At 46.3% G+C, this 20,464-nt stretch overlaps 1 protein-coding gene across 9 annotated transcripts in view; it reads left to right on the top strand.

The window, feature by feature from the left end:
• Positions 1-20,464, top strand: part of LOC147027208 (mitogen-activated protein kinase 8-like) — a 92,188-nt gene that overhangs the window by 10,856 nt on the left and 60,868 nt on the right. For 6 of the 9 annotated variants that reach the window (XM_085883437.1, XM_085883436.1, XM_085883435.1 and 3 more), the window contains 2 exons: positions 8,025-8,185; positions 10,276-10,405. In XM_085883437.1, coding sequence (XP_085739563.1) covers positions 8,073-8,185; positions 10,276-10,405 — 243 coding nt within the window. In that variant the 5' untranslated portion in view covers positions 8,025-8,072. Of the gene's footprint in view, positions 1-8,024; positions 8,186-10,275; positions 10,406-20,464 lie in introns of those variants that run through there. The other 3 variants (XM_085883439.1, XM_085883440.1, XM_085883438.1) reach the window with 1 other exon arrangement.

Below are 20,464 nucleotides of genomic sequence, written 5' to 3'. Positions count from 1 at the left end.
GCATGTGTGGTTTTGGTTGTGTTGTGTGCTCCTGTGTTGTTGTTTGGTTTTTGTTTGTTTGGGTTGTGTTGTGGTTTGGTTTTTGTTTGTTTGGGTTGTGTTGTGGTTTGGTTTTGGTTGTGTGGTTTGTGTGATGGCACCATGCTTGTCCCCCATTTATAACGAGTCACCGTTCTCTCTGAATGTAGCAGGTGTTTAAATTCACATCGCTTTGTGGTGGTGAATTTAATTGGTTGAAACTCCATTGGCAGGGATCAGTTAATTATCGATTGAGCTTGAAGGTGTGTACAAGTTTGTTTCCACCACTCATCTGTGATTTGGGGTTAAACATCCATCTCATGTGAAGCTTGTTAACTGTCTTGTTAAATTTGAAGTCATGGGAAGTGTGTGGTGGTGTTCTTTTGTCTCTGAAATAGAAACATTTACTAGATTTTTTTTTTAGAAACATTTATTAGATTTTGGTGAAGGTCCAGATCCAGATCCAGAAAAATAATAAAAAAAATTGTCATTTTTTTTCCCCTCATTGATGGAGTGCCAAAAACTATACATAGTACGATATCTCAAAAATTGTGGACGGATTCAGAAGAAACTTGGTTGATGACTTGGGTAGTTAACATGAACAAGTTTATTAGATTTTGGTTAAGATCCGGAAGTAGGTCCAGCCTATCAGTGGGAAACGAATCGTAAACTTCAGCTTGTCGGAGGTAACGCGCTCTACCGAGTGCCATTCGAGTTCAATCGTGTATTTAGTGCCAGCAATTGAGATCGAGATTCACATCACCGCTCGTCCGAAACAGCTACGATTGACGTGAGCGAAACATTCACTGTGCTCACACTCCGGGTATGGACGGTATCCTGTGTGCATCGATTTGCAGTATATTTATGTTTTACTACTTTTTTGTAATCACAATGAGGGAATTAAGTCTGTGGAGAATTGCAAACAGAATCAAACAATATTGCAAAGATGTTATCTCTCTTGGTGTGTGCGTGCGTTTTTTTACTACATTTTGTTTTCAGATTCAGTTTTCCGTTTCAAGTCACCGATTCCGTGAATTCCATCTGTTTTCCACAATCACGGAAAAGCACTGGCTCTCGTTCTGGAATGAAAAATGTGGCCTTATTAGTTGTGGAAAAAAACAGGATCTTGAACAATTGCAATTGAGTACAACTGGACAACATAGCCAACTCGATGTCCCCTCTGAAAAACACCATGCTCTTATAGTGCTGCTCCCAAACTGAGTTCCCGAACGTGAACTCTGTGAATTGCCCTTCTGAGCCCAGTCCAAGTCCAGCTGGGTTTGGCTGTCAAGTCGGAAAATAACTCAGATATCTAAGTCGTGTTGAAGTGGAGATTTTTGCATGAAAACGGAGAAGCATAAATTTAAAAACATGCAAATATATATTTCCCTTTCTTAGAGAAATTACAGCACTAGATCACAAAAAATACACGTGCCGTACCCATACAGTTGCCAATCGTGCCGTAATGCGTAGCAAGCAATGCGCTTGGCCAGCACTTGTGGTTTAGGTCTACGCCATTCTCAACTCCAGTACTGTACTTCAGCGATTGAACGTAAAATATCCTTCATTATTTGAAGCATATTTCAAAGGCGGACGAACTTCAATGGTTCCCAAAACCTGCAAGCTTGGTTAATGTAGGGCTTGATGCATCATCTGTCCATGCCGCTTACAAGGAAATATTGAAAGCTTGGACGGGCGAAAGTCCCACACTAGCTTGTGGAGACAGCGATACCAAGGTCTGAGATTGGAATGAATAAAAATATCTAATGCATCAGATCAGGTCAGGTATGGGAGCATGCGTCAGAGCAGCATGTTGCTGCATCCACTTTCCACCAGTACTCCAGGGGCCACCGTCTGGCCAACCCCAGGCAGATGCCTGGCCCATCCCCATCTCCTTGAGATTCTGATCAACCTGCTGCAACCATGAGGCACGTGGTCGGCCCATTGGCCTCCACCATTCACGAGGCTCCCTCGCTGAGAGAATCTGGTCATCAATCAGATCAGCATGAGGAAAACGAGCCACATGTCCAGACTGCCGCGGCTGACGCTCACGGACCATGCAGCTAACAAATCTCATTTTCATCGCCGCTTTTCATTTTCACTCAATTTCATCGCCGCTGAAATCACTCTCTGATTCGCATCTCACCATTGTTCACACGCTGTTTCCGAATGTTCACTAAGTTTTTGGAGAACGTGACGTCATAGCATCTTCGGTAAATTCCGGTCTGTTTTTCGATCACTGACATAAGTTTAGACTTAAAAGTTAATTTTAGTATATTTTGAGTTTCAAATGTAAGAAAATAATTGCCCAACGATTATTAATGTGATTACAACCTTCGAATCACGCGAAGTCATCAGCGACCCAAAACCTGCTCTTTAACATCCATCCAACGGAGGGTGTGCTTTGTGATGCAACGCCCTGTCTGCAAAGCGCAAGGGTGACAGCTTGTAGTTGGATCGGGATTCAAACCCATGCTAGATAGCTCAGGTGTGAGTGCACTTACCTCTGGATTATCCTTTCAAATAAAAAAAAGCCGAATTTCAAAAAGTAAACTTCCTAATTTACCTCAGCAACAGTTTCGACTGCTAAAAAAAAAGTGTTCATTTGTGCAATTCGGACATTGCTTGACGTTCTGGGTGCATAGTGTTTATATGACTGCGGGTGCATATTATATATCGCCAATCAGCCCTTCCTTATAAACCATTTTATTGCAGTGCTTTATTGGGTGCTTAAGCCACTTGGCAAGTACTCTACAAGCTGTTTGGTTCTTTCTTTCCAAGTCATAGCCATACACGGCAAAAGTATTTGCACTGTCACAGAATATTTCAATCGATTTGAATAAAGTTCAGGCCCTACTCCCCTGCGTTTGACCCTGCGTTGTCATGCGGTGCCTCGGGTGGTGGATCACTTGCTGAAAATGTGAAATTTTATTTTACATGATACTTCTCCTTTCTGAACAACCTTTTTTTCTTTAGATGACCCGTCACTTCGATATAGATGCACATTGAACTTGAAGGGCACTCGGTAGAGCGCACACCTCCGCCACGTATTACCTGATCCATGAGAACATATCTGGCCCATTAAATTTTTAAAATATCATGCTATATAGTACGATATCGTTTTTGGTCCAATCTCTCAATGGTGAAAAATCACTTAAAAAATTTAATTATTCTCGTATCCAGATCCGGATTCGGATCTTCACTAGTCATATCAATTTGTCCTTGTCACACACCCAACCTGTCCACCACATTTCATCTGATTCTGTCCACAACTTTTTGAGATATCCTGCACACAAACAGACAAACTGACAGAAAGGGGTGAAAACATAAACTCCTTCACCTTCAGTGGTGGAGGTAAAAAATTAACATATTGTTACGAATTTGGAATTAAATTGCACACAACATTCAGGTTCCTTTAGTCAGCTATGTCGATATGTGCTTGTTCCCTAGAAAGCTCACCTTCCATTGTTTAAATGTTCAGAAATCTATTAGATGCGCTGTGGATTGATTTAATAGTTAGGGAATGAACAATGGAGACATCCCTCCCCCTCTTCTGCAAAGAGGAAGAAGAACTCTGCCGTCCGGTGACTCATGATGTCAACAACTCCCTCCCACCCGTGGTTGAGCAGGGGATGGAGCACGAGGGCATGAGTCATGAGTCATGCCGGGAGTGGGGGAAGGGCGGGAAAAGGATATGAGGAGATCTTTTCTTTGTTCGTGTTCGAAGTTGATGAGTAAGCTTTTTGCTTCGGCAGAGAGTAGCCGTTCAGCAGACCGTCGGGTCCTGCTTGGCTTGCGTTAGGGTTGAGGCCTTCGGAAGCTTTTTGCTTCGGCTGGCTCGGTGAGCTCCGGCTGCGGCCTGGCTCGGGAGGAGGCTTTTTGCTTTGGTGGTTCAGTGGGCCTTCGGCTTCTGTTTGGCTCGGAAGAGTTTTTTGCTTCGAGCTGCTCTTTTTTGGAAGAGAGTTGAGCTGGTTGCTCGGCTCGAGCTGTGAGTGGTGGCTTCTTCTTCTTGGTTCGTGGAGCTCTTTGTTCTCCGTTTTGGTTCCCGCTTGGTGCGACTCATCGACCTCTTCTTGGAGGTGGTTCCTCGGGGGAGCGACGCATCGACGGGAACGATCCATGCCTCGTCTCAACAGCACATGTTGAGAAGCTCGGGAGGATTCGCGGGAGCTCGGGAAGGATCGCGGCTCACGGCGATTGGATCCAGCTCGCTCTTGTTGGAGCCCGGGTCCGAACAACTTGAAGACCACACGAGGTGGAGAGGTTCGAGATAGGTTCTGGGTTTCAGCTCACCTGTCCTCTGAGCTGGAGCCCGTTATTAAAGGCCTCTGCCACCATTTCTTGGGTGTGTGTGTGTGTGTGTGTACATGTTTCCGTGGGCCCGTCTAATAAGGAGGAAATTGTTAAGTGCTTTGTGAGCTGTAAATGTTTGCATTGCTTTTCGTATAGACGGTCATAATTCTTTTGTCATGCTTTTGTTGCATGTATAATTGCATACGTGTTTTGCCTTGTTTAATTGCATACGTGCTTTATTATCATAAATGTCCTTGTGTGAATGTAAACTTGTTCATTGCATCCTCTTCCATTAATTGAGCTGCCATCTTGCACTCGGAATATAGTTGGTTTTTAAATAGCCGGTAAAGTGATCGGGTCCAACGGGACTGCGCGATAATACCCCGTTCAGTTATCCCAAAAGGAAGCGAGCTGCTTAAGCGGCTCGTTTCCAAGCGGTCCCGTTGAGGTACAATCTCTCGGTAACCTACCTGCACAAATAATTAGGTAAATCGAACATTTGGCGATCGGACCCTGTAGCGCAGGTCGAGTGCGGACATGGTTGTGGTGTGGTTACAACACACCCGTGGCTGGTTTCCGGCGTTGATCCGGAAAGCCGCGACTGGATTGTCCGTTCGGTGGGCGAAGCGACCGCTATTGGTTAGACGCGGTCGTTCGCACGCCGGCGGGCGGAAATCGAGAACAATATATTTAAAAGTTTCTTCAACCTCTTCATTGGAGTGCTTGCTTGAGTGCGTAAGCCACTTGGCAACTACAAGCTTTCATGGTGATACCGTGGCTTGGTTCTCTGTGGTAACATCTCCAGAGTTAGGAAGGAAAAATAAACGAGAAGGGCACTCGGTAGAGCGCATACCTCCGCCACGTAATGTCTGATCCACGAGAACATATCGGGCCCAATACATTTTTGAAATATCATGCGATATACCGTTTTTGGTTCTACTTCTCAATGGTGAAGAATCACTTTAAAAATTAAATCGTTCTTGTATCCAGATCCGGATCTGGATCTTCACCAAAATCGAATCAATTCATCATTGTGACACACCCAACGTGTCCACCAATGTGTCCTCCACCTCCACCTCTCCCTCTCTCTCTCCCTCTCTCCCTCTCTCCCTCTCTCCCTCTCTCTCTCCCTCTCTCCCTCTCTCTCTCCCTCTCTCTCTCCCTCTCTCTCTCCCTCTCTCTCTCCCTCTCTCTCCCTCTCTCTCCCTCTCTCTCCCTCTCTCTCCCTCTCTCTCCCTCTCTCTCCCTCTCTCTCCCTCTCTCTCCCTCTCTCCCCGCCCTTCTCTCCCTCTCTCTCCCCCTTTCCTCTCTCTCCCCTCCTCTCTCCCCTCTCTCTCCCCCTCTCTCTCTCCCCCTCTCTCTCCCCCTCTCTCCCCTCTCTCTCTCCCCCTCTCTCTCCCCCTCTCTCTCCCCCTCTCTCTCCCCCTCTCTCTCCCCCTCTCTCTCCCCCTCTCTCTCCCCCTCTCTCTCCCCCTCTCTCTCCCCCTCTCTCTCCCCTCTCTCTCCCCTCTCTCTCCCCTCTCTCTCCCCCTCTCTCTCCCCCTCTCTCTCCCCCTCTCTCTCCCCCTCTCTCTCCCCCTCTCTCTCCCCCTCTCTCTCCCCCTCTCTCTCCCCCTCTCTCTCCCCCTCTCTCTCCCCTCTCTCTCTCTCTCCCCTCTCTCTCCCCCTCTCTCTCCCCCTCTCTCTCCCCATCTCTCCCTCTCTCTCCCTCTCTCTCCCTCTCTCTCCCTCTCTCTCCCTCTCTCTCCCTCTCTCTCCCTCTCTCTCCCTCTCTCTCCCTCTCTCTCCCTCTCTCTCCCTCTCTCTCCCTCTCTCTCCCTCTCTCTCTCTCTCTCCCTCTCTCTCCCTCTCTCTCCCTCTCTCTCCCTCTCTCTCCCTCTCTCTCCCTCTCTCTCCCTCTCTCCCCATACTTCTCTCCCTCTCTCCCCATACTTCTCTCCCTCTCTCCCCATACTTCTCTCCCTCTCTCTCCCTCTCTCCCCATCCTTCTCTCCCTCTCTCTCCCTCTCTCCCCATCCTTCTCTCCCTCTCTCTCCCTCTCTCCCCATCCTTCTCTCCCCATCCTTCTCTCCCCATCCTTCTCTCCCTCTCTCTCCCTCTCTCCCTCTCTCCCCATCCTTCTCTCCCTATCTCCACATTCTTCTCTCCCTCTCTCCACATCCTTCTCTCCCTCTCTCCACATCCTTCTCTCCCTCTCTCCCCATCCTTCTCTCTCTCTCCCCCCCACACCTCCCCCATTCTCTCCCCCCACACCCTCCTCTCTCTCTCTTCCCCCCCACACCTCCCCCTCTCTCTCTCCCCCCCCACATACCTCCCCCTCTTTTTCTTCCCCCCACACCTTCCCCTCTCTCTCTCCCCCCACACCCCTCTCTCTCTCCTCCCCTTCCTCTCTTTCTCCACCCTCCCTCTCAATCTTGCACCCCCCCCCCCACATCCCCAACCCTGTGAGGGAACGGTTAAAGACTTACGGTTTCGTTTTGAATTTAAAACGGCTTCCCCAGAGTGTAGCAAGTACAAATCCGATTCGGGGTGAGCTGACTGGAGGGGTGCAAAGGTTGTTGCATGTGCAAGTTTGTAGGTGTGCCTTTGCCAGGTGGATAGCATGGGTTCTCCCACCTGGTTTTATGTAGAACCCAGCGGTTAAATAGAAAATGTTGCTGTTTTGGTAGTTTTTTTGTTTTGTTTTGTTTTGTTTTTTGTCGCCCTTACCTTCCCTCACGCTGTCTTCCTTTCCCATCATGCTGCCTTCCCTCCCTCTCCCCTCATGCTTACCTCATCCCAAACCCCTCTCCTCTCCATCCCCCATGGACATCTCCGGGCGGTCTCCACGTGCTGTTTTAACGTACTGTTTTTTTTAATGTACTCCATTTCATTCAATACTTTACTACCTTCCCTCACCCCCCCTATCTCCACAAGTCCCACTACCAAACCAAATGCAAGTCGGAAACTCCTCCCCCAATTTCCCCCTCAAGTCCCCCCACCAAATGTTAGTCAGATCTCTCTCCCCCACCTCTCTCCCCCACCTCTCTCCCCACCTCTCTCCCCCACCTCTCTCCCCCACCCTCTCTCCCCCACCCTCTCTCCCCCACCCTCTCTCCCCCATCCTCCTTGCTCCCACCCCCATCCCTTCCCGGAGTGAATAGTGACATTTGCAGAGGCGTCGCTCTCCCCTCCTCCTCGTTCTCCCCCCTTCCTTGCTCCCTCCCTTCTGTCCTCTTTCCCTCCCCTCTCTCCTCTCTCTCCTTTTGTCTTCCCCTCCCTCCTTCCTCCTCTCTCCTTTCCCCTCTCTCCTTCCCCCTCTCTCCTTCCCCCTCTCTCCTTCCCCCTCTCTCCTTCCCCCTCTCTCCTTCCCCCTCTCTCCTTCCCCCTCTCTCCTTCCCCCTCTCTCCTTCCCCTCTCTCCTTCCCCCTCTCTCCTTCCCCCTCTCTCCTTCCCCCTCTCTCCTTCCCCCTCTCTCCTTCCCCCTCTCTCCTTCCCCCTCTCTCCTTCCCCCTCTCTCCTTCCCCCTCTCTCCTTCCCCCTCTCTCCTTCCCCCTCTCTCCTTCCCCCTCTCTCCTTCCCCCTGTCTCCTTCCCCCTGTCTCCTTTCCCGTCTCATGATATATAATTTTAGTATTTTTAATTTGTGTGTTTTTTAAGAGTGTCAAAGGAAAGTTTGAAAATTTATGGTGGCTATTTACTTATTGTCTGCCTGTCCATCTTCGTTTGTTTGAGAGATTGCCGTGCAAGTCAGTTGACACCGCAACACGGGGTGGACGCAACATGAGCAAAAGCAGCCAGCTTTACAGCGTAGAGGTCGGAGATTCTACCTTCACCGTCCTCCGTCGCTATCAAAATCTTAAGCCCATTGGATCCGGTGCCCAGGGCATCGTCTGGTGAGTATTTTTCATTAATTTAGCTGTCATATTTGCACTCAGTAAATTAGAGTCCATGGATATATTTTGAATAGGACATGCCTAATGTTCCTGCATGGGCAGCAGTTATCTTAACGGTAACAATTTGGCAGTTATGGCTATCGAGTCATGTTGTTTGACTTGCAGCACTGGTATTTTATTAGCATGAATGAACACTTGTATTTCACACCCTTGTCTTTTTTTTTTTGAAATACCGATTGCTCAGAATTATTCACCAATACCTCTTCTATTTCACTGCATGGTATTTTTCACCTGAAACTTTGAGGAATAATGTTGACTTCCTTTTCTCTTTACTGGCTTAATAATGCTGACTTGTTTGCCCATGAGTGTGAAGCAGTCACTTGTCTTGTTCACATATATTTCATAGCTGATGTGAAAAGTTCAAATCTTTGTAAACGTTATGAAATGCATTTGCCACCACTCTGCCACTGTTGGCAATGTAAATTGCCCAGGCCTTTGTTTCAATCGCAGGAGAGAGAGATTGCAATGCCGGAGTGCACGTTAATCATGTGCTCCATGCATGACCGCTCGCGTTTTTAATGTGGCTTCGTTCTCACCACTCGACCCTGGCCGATCTCGTGTTCGTAATGTGGCTTCGTCTCACCACTCGATTCTGGCCGATCTCGTGTTCGTAATGTGGCTTCGTCTCACCATTCGATCCTGGCCGATCTCGTGTTCGTAATGTGGCTTCGTTCTCACCACTCGACCCTGACCAGTCTCGTGTTCGTAATGTGGCTTCGTTCTCACCATTCCAACCTGGCCGATCTCGTGTTCGTAATGTGGCTTCGTTCTCACCACTCGTCCCTAGCCAGTCTCGCGCTCGTAATGTGGCTTCGTTACCACTCGACCATGTCCGATTAATTATCAGTATAATGCCGCGTCTCTTTATTATTTTGTGGAATCGGGTATACTTTCTCCATTCAAAAGCAGAGTTGTTTTCTTTGACTCCTCATTTGTTCATTTTGTACCACTACTCCCAAAGTAATCAGAGATTTCATTTTTCCGATCCTGCAAAATTATCCCATTTTATCGTGTTTTCATGGTTTATATCCGTGCTCACCAAGATAAATGCTCAATGATGAGAGTTTATGACAACACCCCTAACAAGTCAAAAACAACCTTGTAGTCCAGACATTGAAAGGAACCGGCAGTCTGTCTCCTGACCATTAACCCACGGCATTATCCCCATTGCATGATGAACTAGAAGGACCCTCGGTAGAGCGCATACCTCCGCCATGCAACATCTCAGGACCAATAGATTTTTGAAATATCATGCCATATATCCCTTTGGCCCAATCTGTCAATGGCGAAGAATCACTTTAAAAATTAAATAATTCTCATATCCGGATCTGGATTCAGATCTTCGCCAAAATCAAATGAATCTGTTCTTGTCACACACCAAACCTGTCCACCAAGTCTCATTTGAATCTGTCCACAACTTTTTGAGATATCCTGCACACAAAACAAACAAACAGATACAGACAGGGGTGAAAACATAACCTCCTTCCACATAATCTGTCCTGGAGGTGTGGCCTCAGACTTGAGGTGCATTCCTCATCATGGTTTTGCTATTCCTAAACTTCAGCATTCCTTCATGAAGCAAATTTCTCTCTCATCTCTTGCATGAGAGATTGCTAGCCAGATCTTTGTTTTTTTTAAGAAGTAAAGTATTGGCTGCCTGAAGATTACAATATGAAGGGGTGAACCACTGCTGGTTCAAAATCTTTTAAAAGACACATTTGTATTCTCATTATTACTACCTGTGCATATTGTACATTTCCATCTTTGACAATCTAAAGAGAGAATTCCTGAACACTTACACAAAAGCACCTGATGTTTAATTGGTTGCTTACACACTTTATGATCTCACTGCGTGCCTATGTTGGTCGCAAAATGTAATAACTTTTCACATTACATCATTACCATGACAACCCAGGCACTTGTGAAAGACTGAATTGTGTTGAAAATTCCGAAGCGAACCACAGCTGGCCTTCTGATGCCATTTGCACGGGTTCAGTGATGCGCTTTTTCTTTGTTCTCACTTCTATCAGTGCGGCGTACGATGCAGTACAGAACAGGAACGTGGCCATCAAAAAGCTGAGCCGACCTTTTCAGAATCAAACGCATGCTAAGAGGGCCTACAGGGAGCTGGTGCTGATGAAATGTGTCAACCACAAAAACGTGAGCACACAAAGCTATTCATTTGCAATTGCTCTGACTGTTTACATTGCCGAGGAATCAATTGTTCAAATTTTTGAGACATATATTTGTTGGTTGAAGCAAGGTGTTTGTGAATCTGTTTGTAAACAGAGGGAATTGATTGACAAAAGAGCTTTGGGGTAAGTGGTAAATCCTTTTTATCCCTACGTTGAGAAAAACAATAACGGGTGGATATTGTAATCTGCTCTGTCTGTCCATCTGTCTCCGTCTGTCATGCTATCTCTTCCTAAAGGGTTGTGCAGAAATTCACCGAACGCGATCATTGTGGTCCCCACATGGCACAACAGTGCGACAGCAGTATAATTTTGAAATTGTTCTGACTGCTTACATTGCTAAGGAATCAAGTGTTCGATTTTTATACCAAACTTGTATCCATCCATCCATCCATTGGGACCATACTCTGTGCAGAGCGTTGGTGCTGCCCAAGCAGTCTCCTTGGCTATTGGACACAATCCTGGACGGGTCGCCACTCCGACACAGTATTCCAGCATGCTGGCACTCATTTTGCCGACCTCGGAAGGATGACAGGCTGAGTTAACCCCACCTGGTATTAATTCAACAGTTGAGCGGGATTTGAACTCAGGACCCGAGGATCCCAGGCCCACCACCCTAACCATTAAGCCAACACCAGGCATGAAATTTGTATCGGAAAGGTCAAAGACCGACCTTTGCTCTTGGTATGATGTGTGGGGGTTTGCGATGGCACGCCATTGACTTCGCCCTCGTTAAAATCTCCCTTCCCTCGTTATTTGCACGCTTTCTGACTTTACATTTTCGTTGTTCAACAAGTCAACTCGATTGTACTACTGGCCAATGGGAATTTGTCAACAGTTGCACCTTATCCTCCATCTTTGTTTTTTTTTTTTCATAAAGACGTTCTTCCTTAAACTGCGGTGCGAGTGATTTTTAAGCAACTCTGCTGTACTTCTGTATTTATTGACACTGAGCAAGCCTGTGGGCCACAGGCCCACTTTTTTTTGCTTTGCTTGTGGCTCTAATTTTTTTTTTTTAATCTTGATATTGTAAGAACAGGGAAATGATTATAATTATAGACAGTAAGGGTGTGTTGACACCATTTTCAACTCCGTGCAGCAGTGGATTCAAAACGAGCACACAGACATTGCGTACCATTATATAGACTAGGAGTGACTACCGATCGCTTCGCTGATGTGTTTATCAAAAGAGAGAGCATGTTGCATTTCGCAAACATCTTGCATGTCTCTGTCTGTTTGTTTTTCCTTCGTCAAGGAATTATCCGATAGGTTTCTCTTACCTGAGTCACAACTATCACTTGATGGACCTGAGATCCCATTTTGACAGGGTTTGGACAATTAAATGACTTGATCAAACCAGCACAAACCAAAGAAAATGGCGACAGCACAGATAACTTCCTAACGATATGCACTGTGTGCACAAAAAGCAAGTTTCCAATTTTGTTGATCTGTAACCCAATAACTTTCTTATTTGCCACTAACATCCGTCATCACTGATGATCTGACAGACACTTTAATCCACAGTTAATTTTATTAATTCCACAGTTTCACAGTTAATTGTAGTGCTGTAGGTGTAGCTGCTGTTGCCAGATACCACCTGCATGGCCTTCTCCGCTGGAACACTGACTGGGGCAAAGATTCTCAAGTCGCAAGGATCTCTGACACAGCTTGTGGCAACAGAGCAGCTGTCCGTGTGTAAAAGAGTCTGGTGGTTTGTGAAACAGCACAGTGGCGAAGGCTTTGCCCCTGACTCGTTTTTTAATCGTCAAAGAAAATGCATATATGACCGGGAACTGGAAATGTTGCATTCGGAAAGGTAGATCCGTGTCAGAGAGGGAACGAAGAATCCTTGGGATGAACAACATGGATCCAGCCCTCTTCTTACCAGGCCTGCAGAATGTGATGTGACATGGAAACCAACATGTACCTAATGTCATTACAGTGACACGCCAAAGATCAATATTTTTCACCAACATGATGGGAGTATTTATTTTTAAAGGTATCTTTTACGGTGGCAGCCCTGACAAATGTATTGAATTGAAGAACTCAGGAGGATATAATACTGCTTGAGCCTCATCGTCCACATAATCTGCACTTCAAATAATGAAGGACTGACCAAGTAGGTCCTCCATGATCTTATCGTTCAGACGACTTGCAATGCTTTTTTTTTGTGGTGAGAATAGCACTTGCAGTGAACCACTCATGATCTGAGTACTTATCTGGTTGCTGCAACCCAGCATAGACATGGTTGATAAGTGTCTTTTTTGACATAGCTGTGGCCTGGGCCTGGCGCATCTCTGACATCATTATCAGGCGTTCTCTGTAGTGTTTTGACTCGTCCCTCTGGAAGCCAATTGGCACATTACTCTAACCTCACACAGGCCTCGTCATCACCATCCTTGATTCTGTTGAGAACGCACACGTTGCTACGAAGATTAAGAATCCTACAATGTCTCCACAGAGGAGATCTGGTCATGCAAACATCAATGGTATCCGGCTGACGTCCTTGGCGCACAACTGAGAGGATTTTCCGAAATGTTACCCGCAAGAATCAGTTTACCACCGAGAAGGCACTCGTTTAGCATGTTGTCTTAGAGATAATGATCAAGAGCTTAGAGGAGGTATTGAAGACTTATGAGAGCTTCGTCCCATCGAGGTAAGATTGCAGTTTAAACTCGAGGGGGAGCACTCGGTAGAGTGCAAAACCTCCACTGCCAATACTGCAAGGTCACTCAAGTGAACCTGATAACCTATTCATTCAATTTGACGTCAACAGTGCTCACAGAGTTATAGTTTGCAACTTTCCCTTTTACTTTTAACTTTTACATACTCAATTCATTCGTCATAACTAGATTCCTTGAGACAGAAATTGATTTTATGTGGTTATATCCACCTGAAGTTCCAAAATCAGCCACAATTATAATCTTGGCATGTTTTTTTTTTTGTTGGAAATCACTTATAACATGTAGAAATGCAAAAAAAAAATCGGAATTTTGTTGAAAAAAAAGTTGCAAAACCTTTTTTTTCTCTAACAATTTTTTTGGGGGGGTTGGGGGGGTTGGAAATCACTTAAAACATGTAGAAATGCAAAAAAAAAAATTCAAATATTTTTTCAAATTGGCCTCCATAGCGGCCATATTGGATTTTGGACCAAGTCCAAAATCTAATGGCATGATCCTTGGACCAGACCTAACCCCCCCCCCCCACCAAGTTTCGTCGAAATCCGTCGAGGAGTTTTTCCATAATACTGTTCACAAACAAACAAACAAACAGAAAGGGGTGAAAACGGTAACCTCCATCCATCTTTGATGGCGGAGGTTAATAATGTGGCCAATTGGATCTTTTGGGGCGATGTTGCAGGTGGAATTGAAAGAAGGAATGTCTTGCCAGTGCCCCCAGGGGCATCAATGACTATAATGCCTCCTCGATCTGTGTTCTCTGATTACCTGGAAAGCAGCAGTTTTATCGACATTGACCTGTTGAACATGCTCCATAATTTTTTTTATTATCTACTCGATCACTTCTGCAGCCACGTTGACTTGATAGAGATAGCAAATATCTGCTTCAGGGAGACCCAAATCTGAAGTTTTACGGCCAAGCTGCTCCGGACAATCATTGACGTCATAAAGGACGTCACTTTTAGTGGCAGCTTCAACCTTTACTTCCGTATGTTGTCACAGAAATGCTTGGAGGTAATGTCATTTTCAGTTTGACAACGTAGATCCCCGAGTGGATCAGGCACAAGCAGAATTCTCATGCAGAGCTCAAAGCAGATCAATGCCTTCACTGTGTTATATCTGCAATAGATGAACACAACCACAAGTTGCATCCACGGTGCCACATGAAACACCTGCTCCAAGTAGTGCTTCCGCTGACGTCAGTCATGCTGCTTCTTCCTCTCACCATAGACATAATAAATTGGTGAATTCGCCCATGAAAACAGTCTTGCACTCAAATTTCTATAATGACATTTGTGGTCCAAGTACTGTAAATCAGGATGGAAAATGTAAATATTGTGGGTTTTGACCAATCACAGGCAACTTCTTTGTATACCGATTCAGTTATCGCAGGTTTCATTTCGACCAATCGTGGTTTTTGAGCTGAGTCGTGATGGTTATCTCGTGCGAGTGGTTGATCCGAGGATTGAAGCACCACGAGCCTTTCACGCACAATAATGGAATGGTGCCAAAGTGTAAAACAGACAAAATTGATTCATTTAATTTTATTTATTCACTGATTTACAGAGCTGCAAAACGACTTGTAAAATAAACACATCAACAGATTACAAAGGAAAACAATTGAAGAGATTAATAGGGGAGGAATTGTGGGGGTGGAGGGGGCAAGTTTAATCGCTTCTGAATATTATTAATCTGCTTCAAAGCCACAGTAAACTTCATCATATTTACTAGTTTACTTGCAATTTATATTTACTAGCACACTGTCGTGGCCAAAATATTGGCACCCTTGCACTTTTTTCACATAACTCACAATTTTCTCTCAAAATATTGTTGCAGGCCAGGGGTCGGGTAAGAAGACCACCGAGGGGGGGGGGAGCTATCTTGGGTTCCCACCAGACTCCCCGGAATTTCAGGCCGTCGCACACGGATAATTCAGTGATGCGGCGGGTCGCTAACCGACTATGAACGCCAATAACTCAAACACGTGACTTAGGATCATCCGTCTAGTTAATCCGGTTACCTAAAAATAACCACGTGGTCTAATTACCGGGGGACATGCCCTCAGTACACCTTGCCCGAACCGGATCACTTTTCCTGATCAGATGCAGCCGAGCGACACTGCCAAGGACGTACTGGCTAAAAGGAACAGATCGTTGGGAATAAAGTCCCAGCTAAGCTAGGATACGGACCATGCTGGATCAATGAAAGAACAGACAAAAACGAGCTGGGGACATTTCAACAACGGGATTTAGTACAGGCAGGCGAGGAAAGGTATGTGACACAGTGAAAAGACTTATTGTGGTGTGTAAGCAGAGATAGGAAGAAATGTGAGAGGTGCGGAAATATACAAACAACTTGCAAAAGCAAATGCAGAGCAGAGTTATCCCCATATAATTATTGTACACTTTAAACTTAAACAAGGTCAGGTGCCAGGACACTCACACACACACACACACACACACACACACACACACACACACACACACACACACACACACACACACACACACACACACACACACACACACACACACACACTAAGAAGAGTTGATGAAGAGAAAAAGGAGAGGAGATGAGGCTAACGGTCTCTCAATACCTTGCACGATTGCCCGATCGCGTCGTCTCTTGCTTCGTGGCACTTCGTGCAGTTATCATTAGTCCAGAGAATGAGACCCGACCGTCCGGCGTGCAGGGAGGGACTTGGGTGGAGTCAAAAGCCAATGGGTGAAGAGAGAGGCAGAGTCCGAAACAAGTGGGCGGAGAAGTGGTGAAGAAGGCGGAGTCAGCAACAAGTTGGTGCAGAAAGGCGGAGCCAGAAGGCGAATGGTTGAAGATGAATTCCAGGCCAGGACGAACAAGACGAATCGACAGGACTGAGCGAGCATGAACGACGACACACAAACAACACTTGAACGACTCATGAACGATGACGACTCTCGAACGACGACTCCCGAATGACGACTACTCCTCACATCCCGCCCCGTGACCCGTCCTTTTATAGATCCGGTGGTGCAGGGTGGGGGTGACGACCCAAAGCAATATGTCGTCACTCAAATCAGGCGCTCTGGTTGGGCCCTTCCAGCACACGGGCCGGCTGCCATGACCGGAAGCAGCTCCACTTCACTTCCAGCCAGATGGTTCCAAGCTGCGGAATCGTCTCGCTCCGAGCACCGTGACATGAATCGCCTTGCATCGAACCCCGTGATGTGAATCACTTTGCACCGAACCCCGTGCCATGCCGCGGTGAGCACTGGTCCCGCGGTTAGCACTGGTCAATGTGCCTGCTCCATGGTGTGCCACGTGGCCCGAGCGATCCAGCCACACAGCATGCCTCTGCCTGGTAACAGCTGCATTGAGGCGGAGGGGAGGATGTCTGCCGTCTACGGGAGACATTTGTTGCCGTCTTGGTGAGCAAAGACCGATGGTAAGATGTTATTGTAACGCCATACGCAGACCCGACTAAAGATATGTGTTATTCATGCCCCGTTCTGCACAATGATAAAGTATCACGGCTGCATGTGGGTCTGCCATTGTACATGTGGTCAGCGCGCGGATCCACCCGCGATCGAGCATGCCCCATACAGTGCGCGCGGGTCCGCCATTAAGCACGTGGCCAGCGTGCGGGTCGACCCGCCATCGAGAATGCCCCGTACAGTGTGATGATAAACCACCCCGGGGCCGTGCGTGGGTCTGCCGCCCTGATCCGTGTCATGAATTCAGGGAAAAAAATGGAAGAGGATAGACACAAGTATTAAATGGGGATTCGGATTGGAAGGAGATAGATATAATTATTAGATGGGGATTTAGAAACGGGTTGGAAAGGGCGCGGCCGCGTGCCCTTTGCAAGTTGCCAGCATTTAGGGTGCCGTTTCTTCCATCTCCTCGGTACATGTTCCGTCCAGCGAGGGCGTCGTGTTGGGTGCGCCTTCTGTTCAGTGGGTGGAAATTACCGCTGCACGTGCGTTTGGCAGGCTGTGATTTCTGCAGAGGGGTGTCCGGCGTAATTCCTTTCTTGGCCTTCGCTGAGGACCCATCTTACAGCGAAGGGCACATGTGGCTGGGATTTACCTCAGGAATAAGAGTAGAAAAAAAAGAATAGGAATGAGTGCAGAGATTTCATCAGACCAAGCTATGACATTCACCCAACGCACTGTCTCGTTTGTCCCATTAGACAAGAAAGAAGGGACGATCTGAACGTACATGAATGGAATAAGTCTCGGGACCGCTGTATGATGGTTGCTATTGCTTTGGAGGGATGCGGTTCCCAGAACCGCAACAATATGCTGAAATTGACAAAAGTATTTTGTCTCCACAATTCTTTATTTCCCTGTTTATATGACAGAACCTTTGTTTTTGATTCAGAACTTAATATATCCTTTTAAATCAGAAAAGAAATCGAAATGGCGTTGACAAAATTATTGACACCTGATACGTAATATTTGGTAGCACAGCCTTTGGACGAAATAACTGCAGTCAAGCACTTACTGGAACCATGAATGAGCTTCCTACACCTCTCTACTGGCAGGATGGCCCACTCGTCTTGTGCAAACTGCTCCAGTTCTCCCAGATTTGAAGGGCGCCTTCTCCCAACTGTTGTTTTCAGATCTCACCACGGGTGTTCAATGGGATTTAGATCTTGACTCATTGCTGGCCACTTCAGAACAGTCCAGCATTTTGTCTTGAACCATTCCTGGGTGCTTTTTAAGTGTGTTTGGGGTCATTGTCCTGCTGCAAGACCCATGACCTTCAACGGAAACCCAGATTTCTGACACTGGGTTGAACATTGTGCTCCAAAATGCCTTTGTAATCTCCTGACTTCATGATGCCATGCACACATTCAAGGCACCCAGTGCCAGAGGCAGCACAGCAACCCCAAAACATCACTGAACCTCCTCCATGTTTGACTGTAGGGAAGGTGATCTTTTCTTTGAATGATTCATTTTGTTTTCTGTAAACATAGAGATGATGTGCTTTACCAAAAAGCTCTAATTTGGTCTCATCTGTCCACAGGACATTCTCCCAGAAGGATTTTGCCTTGTTCAGGTGTGTTTTGGCAAACTCCAGTCAGGCTTTCTTATTATATGTCTCTCTCAGCAGTGGGGTTCTCCTGGGTCTCCTACCATAGAACCCCCTTTCATTGAGTTGGTGACGGATGGTGCGAGTTGAAAATGTCGTTCCCCATGTCTGAAGGTCAGCTTGAATATGTTTGGTAGTTGATAGAGGTGCTTTCTCCACCATTCGAACAATCCTTCGCTGTAATCTTCGATCAAGTTTTCTCTTGCGGCCATGTCCACGGAATTTGGCTACAGTGCCATGGGCCTTAAACTTCCTGATAACATTGAATACGGTGGACACAGGAACATCAAGGTCTCTGGAGATGGACTTGTAGCCTTGAGATTGTCCATGCTTGGCTACAATCTTGTGTCTGACCTCCTCAGACAAGTCTCTGGTTTTTTTTTTGGTTTTTTTTTTGTTTTTTTTGTATACCTTGGTCGAGGCTCGTATGAGAGCTAACACACAACTCACAGCAAGGAGGCATGAGATAAGAGGGGCGGGAGTGGAAGGGACAAAACAGTGGGGAACAGACACATTAGGTGAACTGTGGAAGGGAGAGGGATGGGGATGGGACAGGGAACATGGCGAAGAGAAGATGGACATTTCAGGGACTTTCAGGAAGGAAAGCAGGAGAAATGAAGGAAGTGGGCTTGGGTGGATTATCGGGGGTAGAAAAGATCGAGGATTTGGATGGGGGAAGATAAGAGGTGGTGGTGAACAGCTGTTTTGAAAGCCTGCAGGGAAGAATGGGAAAGAATAGAGTGAGGAAGTTTATTCCAAAGGCGGGAAAAAAGAGGAATGAAAGAGTGAAGATGAGCAGTGATTCGTAATTTTGGTAGTTTTACCAGAAGGGGGTTGTTGGCGGACCTTGAGCGCCCTGTGGAAATGTGGTGGGGACAAATCGCAGAGAGAGCAGGGGGGGCAAGGCTGGAGAGGAGTCGGTAGAAGACAGAAAGACCACCGACCAACCTGCGGTGATTGAGTGAGAGTCCCAAAGACTCAGCTTCATTGCGGGAGATGCCGATGATCTTAAATGCCCTGGTTTCGACAGCGTGAAGCCGAGAAAGGTGGGAGGCAGGAGCACCAGCCCAGAGGGGAGAGCAGTACTCCATCAGGCTACGGACAAAAGCTTTGTAAGTGGTCAGGAGCTCAAGAGGGCCCAGGAAGGACTTAGCACGACGGAGGATTCCCAGTCGGCGACTGGCTTTTGAGGCGAGGTTGGAAATGTGACTTTCCCAGGAAAGGTCATGGCAGATAGTGAGAGTTGATTTTCGCCATGATCATTGCGGTAACACAGTGACACAAAACAACAGTATGACTCCTTTTCTCTATTCAAACTGGTTGAATGAGTGATTTTTAAATTGCAGGCACCTGCAACTCATCATAGGTGAGTTCATTTCCAAAGTAAAGGAGAATCACCTGCTTGAAATATAATTATTTCCAACAACTTCTAAAAGATGCCAGTAACATTGTGTGTGCCATTTTAGGATTTGTGTGTGGAATAAGCTAAGATTTAGTAATTTATTTTCAGCTTTTTTTGTTCCACTGCAAACCAAAGAAGTACATACATACATGGACACCAAAATACTTTATTAATTTCATCAATCTTCTGGAAGAAATGGTGAATTATTTTAAAAAAGTGTAAGGGTGCCAATAGTTTTTGTCCACGACAGTATAAGACCTGTCACTTCGCTGACGGGAATACCAATCTTTGGTGCAATGGCTAATCTATGGGGCAAGAACCAAAAATGGATCCCAGGGAGATCATTCCCCCCATGCGGGGATAACCATCATCGCAAGTTGGTGTTTGCAGTTTCGACACTTGCCCACGTAACCATCCGCACAAACCGACCTTTTATTTAATTTTATTTTTGCGTCAGCAGCCTTTTCCAGGAGTTTGCTGAATCCGCAGTCATTGGATTCACTGAAATCTGTTCATCCGTTCTCAAGTTATAACATGACAAACTAACTCAGACTGACATGGCTCCTTTTATCATGTAGATTTTACCTCCACCAATGGTTATTACCATTACCTCCACCACCGAAGGTGAAGGAGGTTATATTTTCACCCCTTTCTGTCTGTCTCTGTTTGTGTGCAGAATATCTCAAAAGGTTGTTGGCAGGTTCGGTGTGTGATAAGGACGAACTGATGAGATTTTGGTGAAGATCCAGATCCGACTACAATAATTTTTTTTAATGATTCTTCACCATTGAGAGATAGGGACAAAAACGATATCTCGCAAGATGTCTCAAAAAGTTGTCGATGGATTTGGACGAAACTTGGTGGACATGTT

The sequence above is a fragment of the Eptatretus burgeri genome, chromosome 5 (genome assembly GCF_056783735.1).
Source record: "Eptatretus burgeri isolate ZD-2024b chromosome 5, Ebu_testis_v1, whole genome shotgun sequence".
Lineage (NCBI taxonomy): Eukaryota > Metazoa > Chordata > Myxini > Myxiniformes > Myxinidae > Eptatretus > Eptatretus burgeri.
Note: the sequence above shows the minus strand (reverse complement) of the source record. Positions and strands in the feature narration are given on the sequence as shown.